At 34.2% G+C, this 13,261-nt stretch overlaps 1 protein-coding gene across 2 annotated transcripts; it reads left to right on the forward strand.

Annotated features, from left to right (window-relative positions):
• Window positions 1-3,202: 3,202 nt before the first annotated feature.
• Window positions 3,203-9,653, forward strand: LOC128234127 (uncharacterized). 2 transcript variants are annotated; one of them, XM_052948156.1, is made up of 11 exons: window positions 3,203-3,264; window positions 4,145-4,465; window positions 4,617-4,928; window positions 5,055-5,336; window positions 5,608-5,904; window positions 6,295-6,543; window positions 6,686-6,781; window positions 7,072-7,111; window positions 7,257-7,276; window positions 7,628-7,794; window positions 8,579-9,653. In XM_052948156.1, the coding sequence occupies exons 1-11, from the start codon at window positions 3,228-3,230 to the stop codon at window positions 8,741-8,743; spliced, it is 1,986 nt and encodes a 661-aa protein (XP_052804116.1). In that variant the 5' UTR covers window positions 3,203-3,227; the 3' UTR covers window positions 8,744-9,653. The 2 variants fall into 2 exon arrangements, with proteins under 2 accessions (XP_052804116.1, XP_052804118.1); XM_052948158.1 differs by having other exon boundaries at window positions 6,295-6,384.
• The last annotated feature ends 3,608 nt before the right edge of the window (window positions 9,654-13,261 follow it).

Here is a 13,261-nt window from a genome sequence, read left to right on the forward strand (position 1 = left end):
TACCGATGTCAAAGGTTTTGGATGGTTTTTCGGATTAGCCCGGCGTACAACCTTACAACATGGTGAAGATGTTTATTTAAACGGATCATCCAGTGTCTGCTCATCTTATGACACTTTCATAGAACCTAACATGACAATGTACATCTACGAATTTTTAAACCTGACAATGATTGTATTACCGATCCGAAATATTATGCTTCAGAACACAGGCATTCGTTGATTATTCCAAAATTGAAATCATTTCCATTTGTTAGGTTTTTAGTTTCTTTCTTTTATTCATCATTGATCTTTTCTTTTTACAGTGCAAGCTATTTCTATGGTATTATGACTTCTTGTGATGGACGCATATACTGTTTTAGAGAACAGATGGTTTCTTCTAGAATGCATCGTACCAAATTCAATGCCACGCAGTGTAGCAGACGGTATGCCATCCTATAAAATACCACAGCTATGTGAATTTATATCATGGACCTACTGGAATTCAGCAAGAGCTTATCAGCAAATTATTGATTGTGTATAATAACTGTAAAATCTGTCACTAAAATGAAATACTATTAAAATTGTCAGAACGGTCAATCATTTAACAGAGACTATATGATATGTTATGTTTTAGAGTCCAGAAAGAGTTAACGTTTTTGGTTTATTATATTTATGGTTTCCATTTACATGTTATAAAACATAGTCATCAGTTTTTTTAAACATTTTCATTGATTTAAAAACAAAATGACTCGAAAATTGATTTTGATAGTTAATAATGTACTCTCAAAAACAGCATAAAACTTTGGGAAATAACTATTCTATTAAAATTAAAATAGAACCGTCACAGGAACCGTTTGGGCATGGGCTGATTGATAGTAATATATATGTTGTATAAAGTGTTACATAATATGAGAGCACACATATCATACGCTGCTGTGGCCTAATATTATACATATCTTAAACAACAATAGTTTTGGCGGTAAAGATTAATTGCTACGAAATCTGTTTTTACGTTGACTTCCATGTAAAATTTACCATATAGTTAAGAACACATAGTTTATGCGTAACACATGGTGCTAATCAATTCTATAAAGTTTGAATAAAACAACCGAGAAAATGTTGTAACTGACGCAAAGACGGACAAAGGATGCTAATGAGTTTTGGTACGTGTGTGTTAAGTTTGTATCCAACAGTTATTAATCTGGCCCTGACTTCAAAGTTCCAGAAAATGTATCAGTGTTACAATATATTGGTCATTTCTTCTCAGTCAAGACAGTTATTTGTGACTCAATTGTGGTGGGGGTATCTTCTAGGTTTATGAACTCACTGCTATTGTAATATCAACCACAACCCCTACAGATAATACATGTTTAGGGGGAAACTGAGGAGTTGGTATAAATGCGAAGGACTGGATTGTAAAAGTTCACAGATCTTGATTTATTAAACATGTTTTTAGCACATTTAGATATAGTAAAACATTATTAAATCCTTTAAATACAGATTAGTTTAAAATATTTAGGGTTTGAACATAAAGGTAAGATGAAGATGCACATTGAACATCAAGTCAATGTAAGCATATAAATGTATTCTTAAGTACTGTGTGTTAATGAAGTTATATGTTTATATTAATATGCGTAAGCTGTATGGTAGTGTCACCAGAAATGACCATATACGCAACTTTCTTTGGGTTTGAATATAATTTGTTGGATAACACACTCAAGCATACTGTTATTTCCACACGTCCATAATGCATAAATCTTTCTTTTCTTTGCAAATATGTATTATGTATCCACAGTCCTCGGCTGTCTAAAATTTCTAGCATTTTACGTCTTAAATCATTACCAGGAAACTTTGGAGCTCCATTCCCAAGGCATGCCTGTGGATTTGTTGTGATAAAAGGTGAACTTGTGGACAATGGATGAAGATATCATCAGGTTCATATATTATATTTACATTGTATCTATTTGTATTGTTTTTTTTATAATATGAACAATATTTCGATTTAAATGTTTATTGATAATTCTGATGATTTATTTCCCAGGTTTATAATTGACCCGCAAATTATCTCCATCTGTTCCTCAGTCATGTAAACTATATATTTGTTTTTGTCCTTAATTTTTGCGCCATATTTTCGTCTTCCTCAAATAGTATATATTTGTTTTTTAGTTATCAATAAAAAACAGCTATTACATTCCCGACAGTGGCATTTGGTAAATTTGGACACCTTGACAACGCATTGCAGTGGCCCTGAAGTCGACCGGGTAGGAATTATGTTTCGACATTTAGGAGGCTAGTATCTTCCACTACCTTGATGCCGTGCTCCCTAAAGGGAGCGGTTTATATTTGCGATGTCCTTCACGAAGCGTCTGTAAAACGACCCTGTCGCTACCGGCAGTTGTAGCATTTTACGCTCTGACTACTCCACTGCGGTCCATCTTGTTCGGCCGCCTCCTCCAGCCTCTCCATCCTTTGTATCAAGCGCTTAAATAGCACGCGCTGGTATCCCGTACCTGCTTTCATCAGCTTCTTCCGGCTGCTCGCCGTCACACGTGCGCCGTGCGATTAGTGCAAATTTCCACAACTTGTCCAACTCATCATCAGGTCCAGTTGACGGTGTTATACACGACATCGTCGACATTCCTAAGCTTCTTGCTAAACTCCATGGCAACTTGTGCCTCCTAGTCTAGAATAACGTCATAAAACCTCCTTAGAAGGTCATCCTCCCTATCTCTGTGACGGTGGTTTTCCCTTTCGACAATTTCATTTAATTAAATAAAAACTTTCTGTCATATGCAAGATGACATACCATTCTGTTTATAATATCGGATTCAAATAGTTTATGTTAGAAGGGATTTATGTTGGTTCAAATCATGACTCAGGGTTGGCAGGGTTCCATTCTGTATTATGCCTATTCCATCCTATTGCCCCACTATTATGCTTTCTACTTAAGCTTTAATTATTATTGCGTCCGGAGAACATGACTGTGTTCTTGTTTAGATATTTTCAATTAATCTTGGGGTTTTAAAAAATCAAATGAAATGTCTATATAAGGCAAACAACCAAACGTCAATCCCCCGTTACTCATAGCAAGAAACTGTTGTCAATGAACAATCTCGGAAAGTGAAAGTGGTTAACTTCCGTCAATTGATAAAGTTTCTTAAGTCATTGTTAATACTGTTCATATATAATTGTTCCTGATAATGATACTGCATTAATATTTGTATTTTAGCGATCAATGCACGTACAAAATGGATGTCAGCTTTTATGCTATTTTATGTTGCCTTGGTAAGCACTTTCAATATATAAACAGAAATGTGTTACTTTTGACAAAGTATTACATTTGTTTATTTTCTCGAATAGCATCAAGGGTTAAAACTATCTAACTTAAATATGTTTTTGAGTTTGCCGCTTTGCCATGTGTTAAATAGTCTCAGCGATATCAATCTTAATGACTTGGTATTATAATGTGCTAGCCGTTAACTATGTTCATTTCCCGAAATATATATATATATTTATATATACGTTATATATATATATATATATATATATATATATATATATATATATATATATATATATATATATATTAAATAAATTACAGCTAAGATAAACACATTTAATTCCCTTATATATATATATATATATATATATATATATATATATATATATATATATATATATATATATATATATATATATATATATATATATGATCATAATGCTTCGAGGAAATACACGTCGTCAATTGATCCCGTGTGCAACAATTACAAAAATGAAACCATCGATTGGAAACAGAAACGCAACCGTCAAATAGGAATGATAGGAATGAATTAATTAAACTAGCTTTGTATATTAAAGAAGCTCTTGTTATTCGAAATAATTTGTTGAATGTTGAAAGATAAATGTTTAGTTCAACCTCCAATTTTTGTAACACATAGTATGCTGCTTTTGTCACACATAGTATGTTGTGTTATTTAAAAAAAGTATTTACCATTACATGTTGTATATACACGTTGACATGCTATATGAACATATATATGTTTATGTAGACGATGCACATTATACAAGTCTTAATACAAATCTCTGTATGTCTTTAAATCTCATCATTTCGTCATAAAATGAAATGTTGTACTAATTTTTTTATGCCTTTTCATTTTTATTCAAGTTCTTGTCGGAGAGGGTCGTGCGCTACCCAATTCATGTGGAACACTTACCGTTATGAAGCCAGCGTTTATGAATAGAAACGTCACCTTGAAATTTGTTGCTCAACATCGATGGATTTCAAACATTGTCTGGAAGTATGCTTTGGAGGATGGCGCCGGGTTACAAACGTTACATGGCTTAGACGAACGATCAACTTTTCACGATGGGGTCTACTATGATACTATGTCATTCGTCGCCAATAGACGTTGGAATAATTCGAAAGTTCATGTTCGATGCAACCATAAGAATGAAATATCAAACACTGTAAAACTACACTTACAAGGTGTGTATGCATATGCTTTGTTACTTTAGCGATACTTTTTATACCGGTTAACGTTACCTTGCCTTTTGCATTATTTCTTTTATCTATCTTTGGATATCTATTTCTACGTCTTACAATAATAAGCGATACGTTAATATATCTTTACTTTCAGAAATCCGTCCAATTTGTGGCAATCTGGTGCTGCTATCCCCTGAAATAAAATATGGAAAAAATGTTGAAATCGCTTATTACCCTTCTGATACAGTGGTCAAAGAGAACAATTTGTATCATAAACGTACGTTGCTGAATGGTCTTTTACAGCCCGTGCATTTTCAAAATGACACTTACAATGAGAGAAAAATGTCTGATTATTTGTACATTCTAAAGATATACAATTTCATGGAGAGCAAAGCTCGACGATACGGTTTGAACTGTGGTAAATCAATTGTATCAATCACAAACTGGTTACACATACATGCAACAGGTAAGTCTCGGCTCCTTTTTTCTATACAATTTAGCGATAATTACAGATGGAACATATGTTTACTATTCCTGGTTTTCTTTGACATATTGACTTGTTATTTTAACTAGCATTTCACTCATGTTTCAGATAAGCAGCTAATTGGGCCCAAAAGGGGTGGATGTGTTTACGGCAATTCAAACACTACCATTTATTGCAACACAAGTCGAACGACAGGAAAAGCTCATGTGACCCTTTCCATTGGGAGTGAAGAAGTTTTAATGACAGAAGACGAAAGTCAGACCGGTGTATATGCGGTTAAACTGGACGTAAACACTTGGAGGGACCATGACGGTGAGGTTGTAACTTGCAAGGTCTCTAACGATCATTATAAACACGACCAGAAAAGTTCAGCTAAATTATTTTACATGGGTAATTTTTTCTTTTTATTTTTCTCAAAGCGGAATGTGGCTGCGCGTATATATTTTTGTGATTAGAGCAGATGTAAATAATAGTCATATCTCAATAACGAAGTTTGTATTAGTTCAAAACACACCAATTGTTGTTTTATAATGCGTTTAAAAGAAGCAAGAGTTCTGATATATAATCCTTTGTAAATCATACTTAACAGTTTTACAAGTTGAAATAAGTTGTATCTGTATGTCATGGCTTGCATGGATACAATGTTGTTGTCTTTAATTAGAGAAAGGTTCGGATCCTATTTTGAACATGCCAGAATACATCCACGATGAAAATACGACAGTCAGTTGCGAAGTGTCTAATGCACGACCACCTGCGTCGATTGAAATATTGGTAGACAACCAAGCCATCAGTGAAGCTGTTAAAACAGATGTATTAGACGAAGCGTCAAAAACATTCGCTAGTAAAGCTTCGATATTGAAGATAGACAAGAATTGGAATGGAAAGGAAATATGTTGTCGTAAAAAATCTGTATTTAACGGACTTTTAGAAGCCACCTGTAAGACATTAAACATAAAGTGTAAGTTCATGTATGGTGTACAATTTAATTCATACATTTTATCATGCAGTTTTCCCTATACATGTTTATTATCATTTTTATTTTTTATTCATTTGTTCTTCATTTTTTTATATAAGATTCTCAAATGAAATTGATTATAAAGTTTTTGCGCTTCAAATTACCAAATATTCAGTTAATGTAACTTGTTTTACGATCATATCCAATCCTCCATATGTAATAACCTTTACATAAATCTTCCAAATAAATATCACTTCTATACAACATTGGGACGCTTGAAAAAGTTTATTCTGAAACAAGATGTGTCACATAAACACAAACAAATGTAACTAATAAGTAATACATATTTGTTTTTAAAAGTTTCTCTGTAATGATCTGTATCCATCATTTCAGTGCTTACTCAACCCTTGACCTTTTCCCTCGATGAAGTACAGAATAGTACACCGTATTTTGATTCCACTACAGGCGAAACCGATCTAAAAGGTAGTTCAATGAATAAAATACGTGCAAATGGTTTATGTAACGGGACGAAATGCGAGTCAAGTACAAATATAGCGACAAAAGGCGGGATAAAGAAAGACAAAACAACAAATTCTAGGGAAAATGGAACTAAATTCCGCCAAGAATATACGTCTGCTGCAAGTATGGAGTATTTCAAACTTTTTCATATAACCTATGTCCATAACATTTGACATTGTTTATTTTCTGTGTTGATTAAGTTTGATTTAAAGATATTTTCGACACTGACGCCTTTTCAAGTCATGTTTCTTGATCGCTATTACAGGCGACAACAGTACACGGTCGTTCAAGTTTTCATTGGAGCCAATTTTGATAGGAACAGGAGCATTTGTTGTTCTCTGTATTTTCGTTGCGTCAGCAAGTAAGAAGTATAGTGTCTTTAATTATTTAAGAATTTTATTGAGGACTTTTGTTTCTCATATTACTCAAATCGCATAGACAAGTACCGTTTTCAGTGATTCTCTTTTTTTCTATTTTCAATTATTCTGAATGAGAAGAACATTAATCAGTGCATTAGTACTATGAGTGGGCAAGGTACGTGCCGACGCTTACGACTATTCTACACAATCTAACGCATGTATTAGTGAATAAATCTATTTTGGAAATATTGATTTTCTTAACAGAAGATCACATATCTATACCACATTTCAGGAACACTGGTACGGTGGCTTAAAGGGAGAAGCAGAACCAGGTTAGTACTACGATTACAACTCGTCTTTTAACTTTGTTCCAAACGAACTATGAACGTTCGTTTTTATTCATTTGTTGAAATTCATTTCATAAACTAGACAATTTCATATACGAATGTAATTTTGTGTGAAATTTGTATTACATAGTGATCCGGGCAAAGCAGAAGGTAAGTTATTCTTTTTTGAAATACTATTCAGTATAAAATAATATTGATTTATACGCTAAGTTTTGGGCGTGATAGATTTCTATTTATTTCAACCAAATATATATGTGTGTTTTATGTCACTTCTTTCTTATTTAAAAACAAATTTTTCTTCGATGTAAACAAATATTTTGATTTTTGTTTTCATTCTGAACGATTTCTCAGTATATTGAAAGCATTTCAATTTTGCTAGGAAGGATATGAATTTTGATGAAAGGAAATAAAATGAATAATAATCTGTATACGTAGCTCATAAAATTTAATGAACACTATGTGGCTAGACTAACAACTTCAACCGATTATAATTAACAACAGTACCATCAGCGATCGAAGCTACCCACACTCATGATACAAATGAGTATGTGGATATGCCTGAGGGATCAATGCATATGAATGCCGCTCACGATTTCGAAGACAATTATGTCGAATTGAAGATACGGGAAGACTCAATGATGGCCCGGAAGCCAATCACAGCTATGAAGGTATTCCAGAGCAAATGAACAGTCGTAATTAGTTTTCTGCTGTACTTATTGTTTATCAGTATGTAATTAAATAGGTCCATAAATGTTGTACTTTAGCTGGGGGCAAACATCAACGCAATTTTTAAATTAATTTTGAAAGGAAATAGTTGCTATCATAAGAATTTCATTCCACTTACTGTTTTACAGCCTGCATAAACACAGCGGTAGAGCTTAAGATTACATTTTTCTCCTTTTAATGAGTTTTAAGACTTTTAAAGGAAATTATTTTATAGATCATCACGATGAACTTTGTGTTTGTTTATAATTGAGATAAAGCTTGTGATCATCATAGGTAAGTGTGTGCGTGCGTGTGTATGTGTGCGTGTATGTATACGCGTGTGTGATTGCGTGATTTTATGCTTGCACTGGTGTGTGTGCGCGCTAGTGCTAGTGCGCGTGTGTGTGTATGTGTGCGTTCGTATGTGTGTGTGTGTGTGCGAGTGTGTGGGTTTGTGTTTTGTATACATGCTTATCTTAACAGTATGATTGTTATACAGGTTTAGAATTCAGAACAAAAGTTGATATGTACATTTTGTGAAAAATAAATGAGAACAAAATAAGCTTGAAATTTGGCAAAATGAATCATGATTCTTAAACCTGTTATGCTTAAAACAGGGGCCAGGCTAAGTACTGCTATCAAAAGCTTTGTATTAGTATACTCTGACATCTATATTTGTTGATAATTCCTAATTCAATCATATTTATCACGTTAACATGTATGTATAGTTAACAATAACTTTTACAGTCAAAGCATGCGAAAAGCAGTCTGATTTACGCGGATCTGGACATTAACCATCTACAGAAAGCCTGTGTCGGTCCGATACCTGAACCACGCCCAAACAGACAAAAAGAAGCAACGGTGTATCAAGATATAAACTTTTCTAACACAAGCCCTGTGGTGCCTCACTAAAAATAATAAGATACGTGTAGAAACGCGTAGATTGTGTCATGAAACAGGATGACAACATTGCTTATGTGTAACTCGTGTAGATTGTGTTATGACTGTTGCAAAATAGGATGACTTTATAGCTTATATGTATATGGCGTAGATTGTGTTATGACTGTTGCAAAACAGGAAAACTTCATGATTTATATGTAAATCAGGTAGATTGTCTTATGAATTAAGCAAAACAAGATGGCAACATTGATTATGTGTTAATCGCGTAAATTGTAAAATGACTAATGCAAAAACCGGTGGACTGCATTGCTTATATGTGAACCGTATATAATATGTAATGATTTTTATAAATAACAAAAACACACACCATTTGTATGTAAACCGCTTATATTGTGTAATGACTGTTGTAAGCAGGAGGATCGCACTACTTATATGTAAACCGCTTATATTGTGTAATGACTCTTTTGCAAGCAGGAGGACCGCACTACTTATATGTAAATCGCTTATATTGTGTAATGATTCTTTTGCAAGCAGGAGGACCACACTACTTATATGTAAATCGCATAGATTGTGTAATGACTGTTGCAAGCAGGAGGATCGCACTTCTTATATGTAAATCGCTTATTTTGTGTAATGACTCTTTTGCAAGCAGGAGGATCGCACTACTTATATGTAAACCGCTTATATTGTGTAATGACTCTTTTGCAAGCAGGAGGACTGCACTACTTATATGTAAACCGCTTATATTGTGTAATAACTCTGTTGCAAGCAGGAGGATCGCACTACTTATATGTAAATCGCTTATATTGTGAAATGACTGTTGCAAGTAGGAGGATCGCTCTATTTATATGTAAATCGCTTAAATTGTGTAATGACTCTGTTGCAAGCATGAGGATCGCACTACTTATATGTAAACCGCTTATATTGTGTAATGACTCTGTTGCAAGCAGGAGGATTGTACTACTTATATGTACACCGCTTATATTGTGTAATGACTGTTGCAAGCAGGAGGATCGCACTACTTATATGTAAATCGCTTATATTGTGTAATGACTCTGTTGCAAGCAGGAGGATTGCAATACTTATATGTAAACCGCTTATATTGTGTAATGACTGTTGCAAGCAGGAGGATCGCACTACTTATATGTAAACCGCTTATATTGTGTAATGACTGTTGCAAGCAGAAGGATCGCACTACTTATATGTAAACCGCTTATATTGTGTAATGACTGTTGCAAGCAGAAGGATCGCACTACTTATATGTAAACCGCTTATATTGTGTAATGACTGTTGCAAGCAGGAGGATCTCACTACTTATATGTAAACCGCTTATATTGTGTAATGACTCTGTTGCAAGCAGGAGGATCGCACAACTTATATGTAAACCGCTTATATTGTGTAATGACTCTGTTGCAAGCAGAAGGATCGCACTACTTATATGTAAACCGCTTATATTGTGTAATGACTCTGTTGCAAGCAGGAGGATCGCACTACTTATATGTAAACCGCTTATATTGTGTAATGACTGTTGCAAGCAGGAGGATCGCACTACTTATAAGTAAACCGCTTTCATTGTGTAATGACTCTTTTGCAAGCAGGATGATCGCACTACTTAAATGTAAATCGCTTATATTGTGTAATGACTCTGTTGCAAGCAGGAGGATCGCACTACTTATATGTAAATCGCTTATATTGTGTAATGACTCTGTTGCAAGCAGAAGGATCGCACTACTTATATGTAAATCGCTTATATTGTGTAATGACTCTGTTGCAAGCAGGAGGATCGCACTACTTATATGTAAACCGCTTATATTGTGTAATGACTGTTCAAGCAGGAGGATCGCACTACTTATATGTAAACCGCTTATATTGTGTAATGACTGTTCAAGCAGGAGGATCGCACTACTTATATGTACACCGCTTATATTGTGTAATGACTGTTGCAAGCAGAAAGATCGCACTACTTATATGTAAACCGCTTATTTTGTGTAATTACTCTTTTGCAAGCAGGAGGATCGCATTACTTATATGTAAACCGCTTATATTGTGTAATGACTGTTGCAAGCAGGAGGATCGCACTCCTTATATGTAAACCGCTTATATTGTGTTATGACTGTTGCAAGCAGGAGAATCGCACTACTTATATGTAAACCGCTTATATTGTGTAATGACTCTGTTGCAATCAGGAGGATCGCACTCCTTATATGTAAACCGCTTATATTGTGTAATGACTGTTGCAAGCAGGAGGATCGCACTACTTATATGTAAACCGCTTATATTGTGAAATGACTGTTGCAAGCAGGAGGATCGCACTACTTACATGTAAACCGCTTATATTGTGTAATGACTGTTGCAAGCAGGAGTATCGCACTACTTATATGTAAACTGCTTATATTTGTAATGACTGTTGCAAGCAGGAGGATCGCACTACTTATATGTACACCGCTTATATTGTGTAATGACTGTTGCAAGCAGGAGGATCGCACTACTTATATGTAAACCGCTTATATTGTGTAATGACTCTTCTGCAAGCAGGATGATCGCACTACTTAAATGTAAATCGCTTATATTGTGTAATGACTCTATTGCACGCAGGAGGATCGCACTACTTAAATGTAAATCGCTTATATTGTGTAATGACTGTTGCAAGCAGGAGGATCACACTACTTATATGTACACCGCTTATATTGTGTTATGACTGTTGCAAGCAGGAGGACCACACTACTTATATGTCGACCGCTTATATTATATTATAAATGTTGCAAGGAGTAGGATCGCACTACTTTTATGTAAATCGCTTATATTATGTAATGACTGTTGCAAAAAGGAGGCCCGTACTGCTAGTATGTATTTAAACAAACATGATGACTATATTGCTTACAAGTTAAACGCATATATTGTGTTATGCATGTGACTACATATGTCAATAGTTAAGTTGGAGGTATACGTTATATGATCTTCAGGATGCATAATATAATATCCAAACTCATTATCAAAATCATTATTTGGTAAACCATAAATGATTTCTTTATTGAATTTCACTAATTCAATAAAGTTTCTCGAATTTTCTAAAAACTCCTGTAACGTCACGCTCCGGTATTCACTGTTCCCCTTAAAATGTCGAATTAATAGTTACCATATTTCCCATTATTTGCATTAATGAATATCTTTTATTTAATAATTGCTGTACAATATGCTTGTTTCTACTTTTTACAAGTATGCACGTTGTAATAAAAGGATATAAAAATTGTGGAGTTTGAAAGTTGTTCCACTGGCATTGATAAGATTAAAATATGACAATAATATACAATTTGCCAATACGTCATTGTTAGTTCCCTCTCTTCTATTCGTACTGGTATTCATTGAGTGTGACAAAATGACGAAATCTAAAATCCCTTATGTTATGACAGCATTGTATTTGGCTTGCTAAAAAGTAGCAGACACATTAAGAGTTGAAGGGTCTGATTAAGTGTATTAATCTTTTATGTTTAATATCCTTAGTTTTGTACTTCAACTTGCTACATTGACATTATGTGAAAGTTGAAGTAAGTGAAGGAAGTAAACAACATTAAACGTGAATATAGCCAACTGGTGCGATTTTCTGAAAACTGAGTTTGACATTCATCCCTTTGCATGTAAATGTATTTTTATTTTGTAGGATTGCCTTTAGGAATATAACTGATGATTATCAAAAGATACCCATTCCGTTTTCAGGGCTCATTTTAAAACAGATATGAGACACACACATTGAATTATTCCAGACACTTTTGATCAGCTATACCAGAATACAGAACTTTGAACATCAAGATTCACGTTTAGCAAATTAGACGAATATTATTATGTATGCTTATTTGAAGAAAACATGAAATTAAAAACATGAAGTCATTGTGCAATGTCACATATTTCAGATCTTTTTTCTTGAATAAGTCGCCCAAAATGCTCATAAAACTGCTTTTACATTATCACAATGTAACCTTGTACATTAGTCGACAATATCTATTTGATACAATGCAATGATTGCTGTTGTTCTAAGACGAATCTTTAAAATTTCTATTTACTATCGCTTGCGTGCAAAATAAATCAAAATCTAACATCAAACGTTTAGATCAGTTATATGAGTGCATCCGGGTCAATACTGGAGTAGAAGAGGTTTCCGCTACTTCGAACTTGTTTGTTGATACACAGGTAATACAGTTTCGAATAGACTAAATAGTACTGCACATATATTGTAAAAATGTTAAAACTCACTTAGATCGTGAGTAAAACAATAAATCTGATATAAACCTTTCACCACACCGTAAATATCAACAACAGCACACACGATGAAATGGGCTTGTTGTGGGCATCGCATACCAAAGAAGCAGATATAAATTCTGTCAAAGTGACGTATCCGATGATGGAAATCTTGATTCTGACGGCGTCTACGTCATCCATTCAAAACCACAGAACACAACCGTTTCCGTCAAAATGCGATGACGAAACTGAAATGCTTGATTGAACTGAAACGAAACTAATTTTAACAATTGTTAG

Source organism: Mya arenaria, chromosome 5, assembly GCF_026914265.1.
Source record: "Mya arenaria isolate MELC-2E11 chromosome 5, ASM2691426v1".
Taxonomy (NCBI): Eukaryota; Metazoa; Mollusca; class Bivalvia; order Myida; family Myidae; genus Mya; species Mya arenaria.

Excerpts from the sequence above, each read along its gene's own strand:
- LOC128234127 (XM_052948156.1), top strand. The coding sequence starts at position 3,228 with ATGGATGTCAGCTTTTATGCTATTTTATGTTGCCTTG. Across the intron at positions 5,337-5,607 it reads AGCTAAATTATTTTACATGG|AGAAAGGTTCGGATCCTATT; the intron begins GTAATTTTTTCT and ends GTCTTTAATTAG. Across the intron at positions 6,544-6,685 it reads AGAATATACGTCTGCTGCAA|GCGACAACAGTACACGGTCG; the intron begins GTATGGAGTATT and ends TCGCTATTACAG.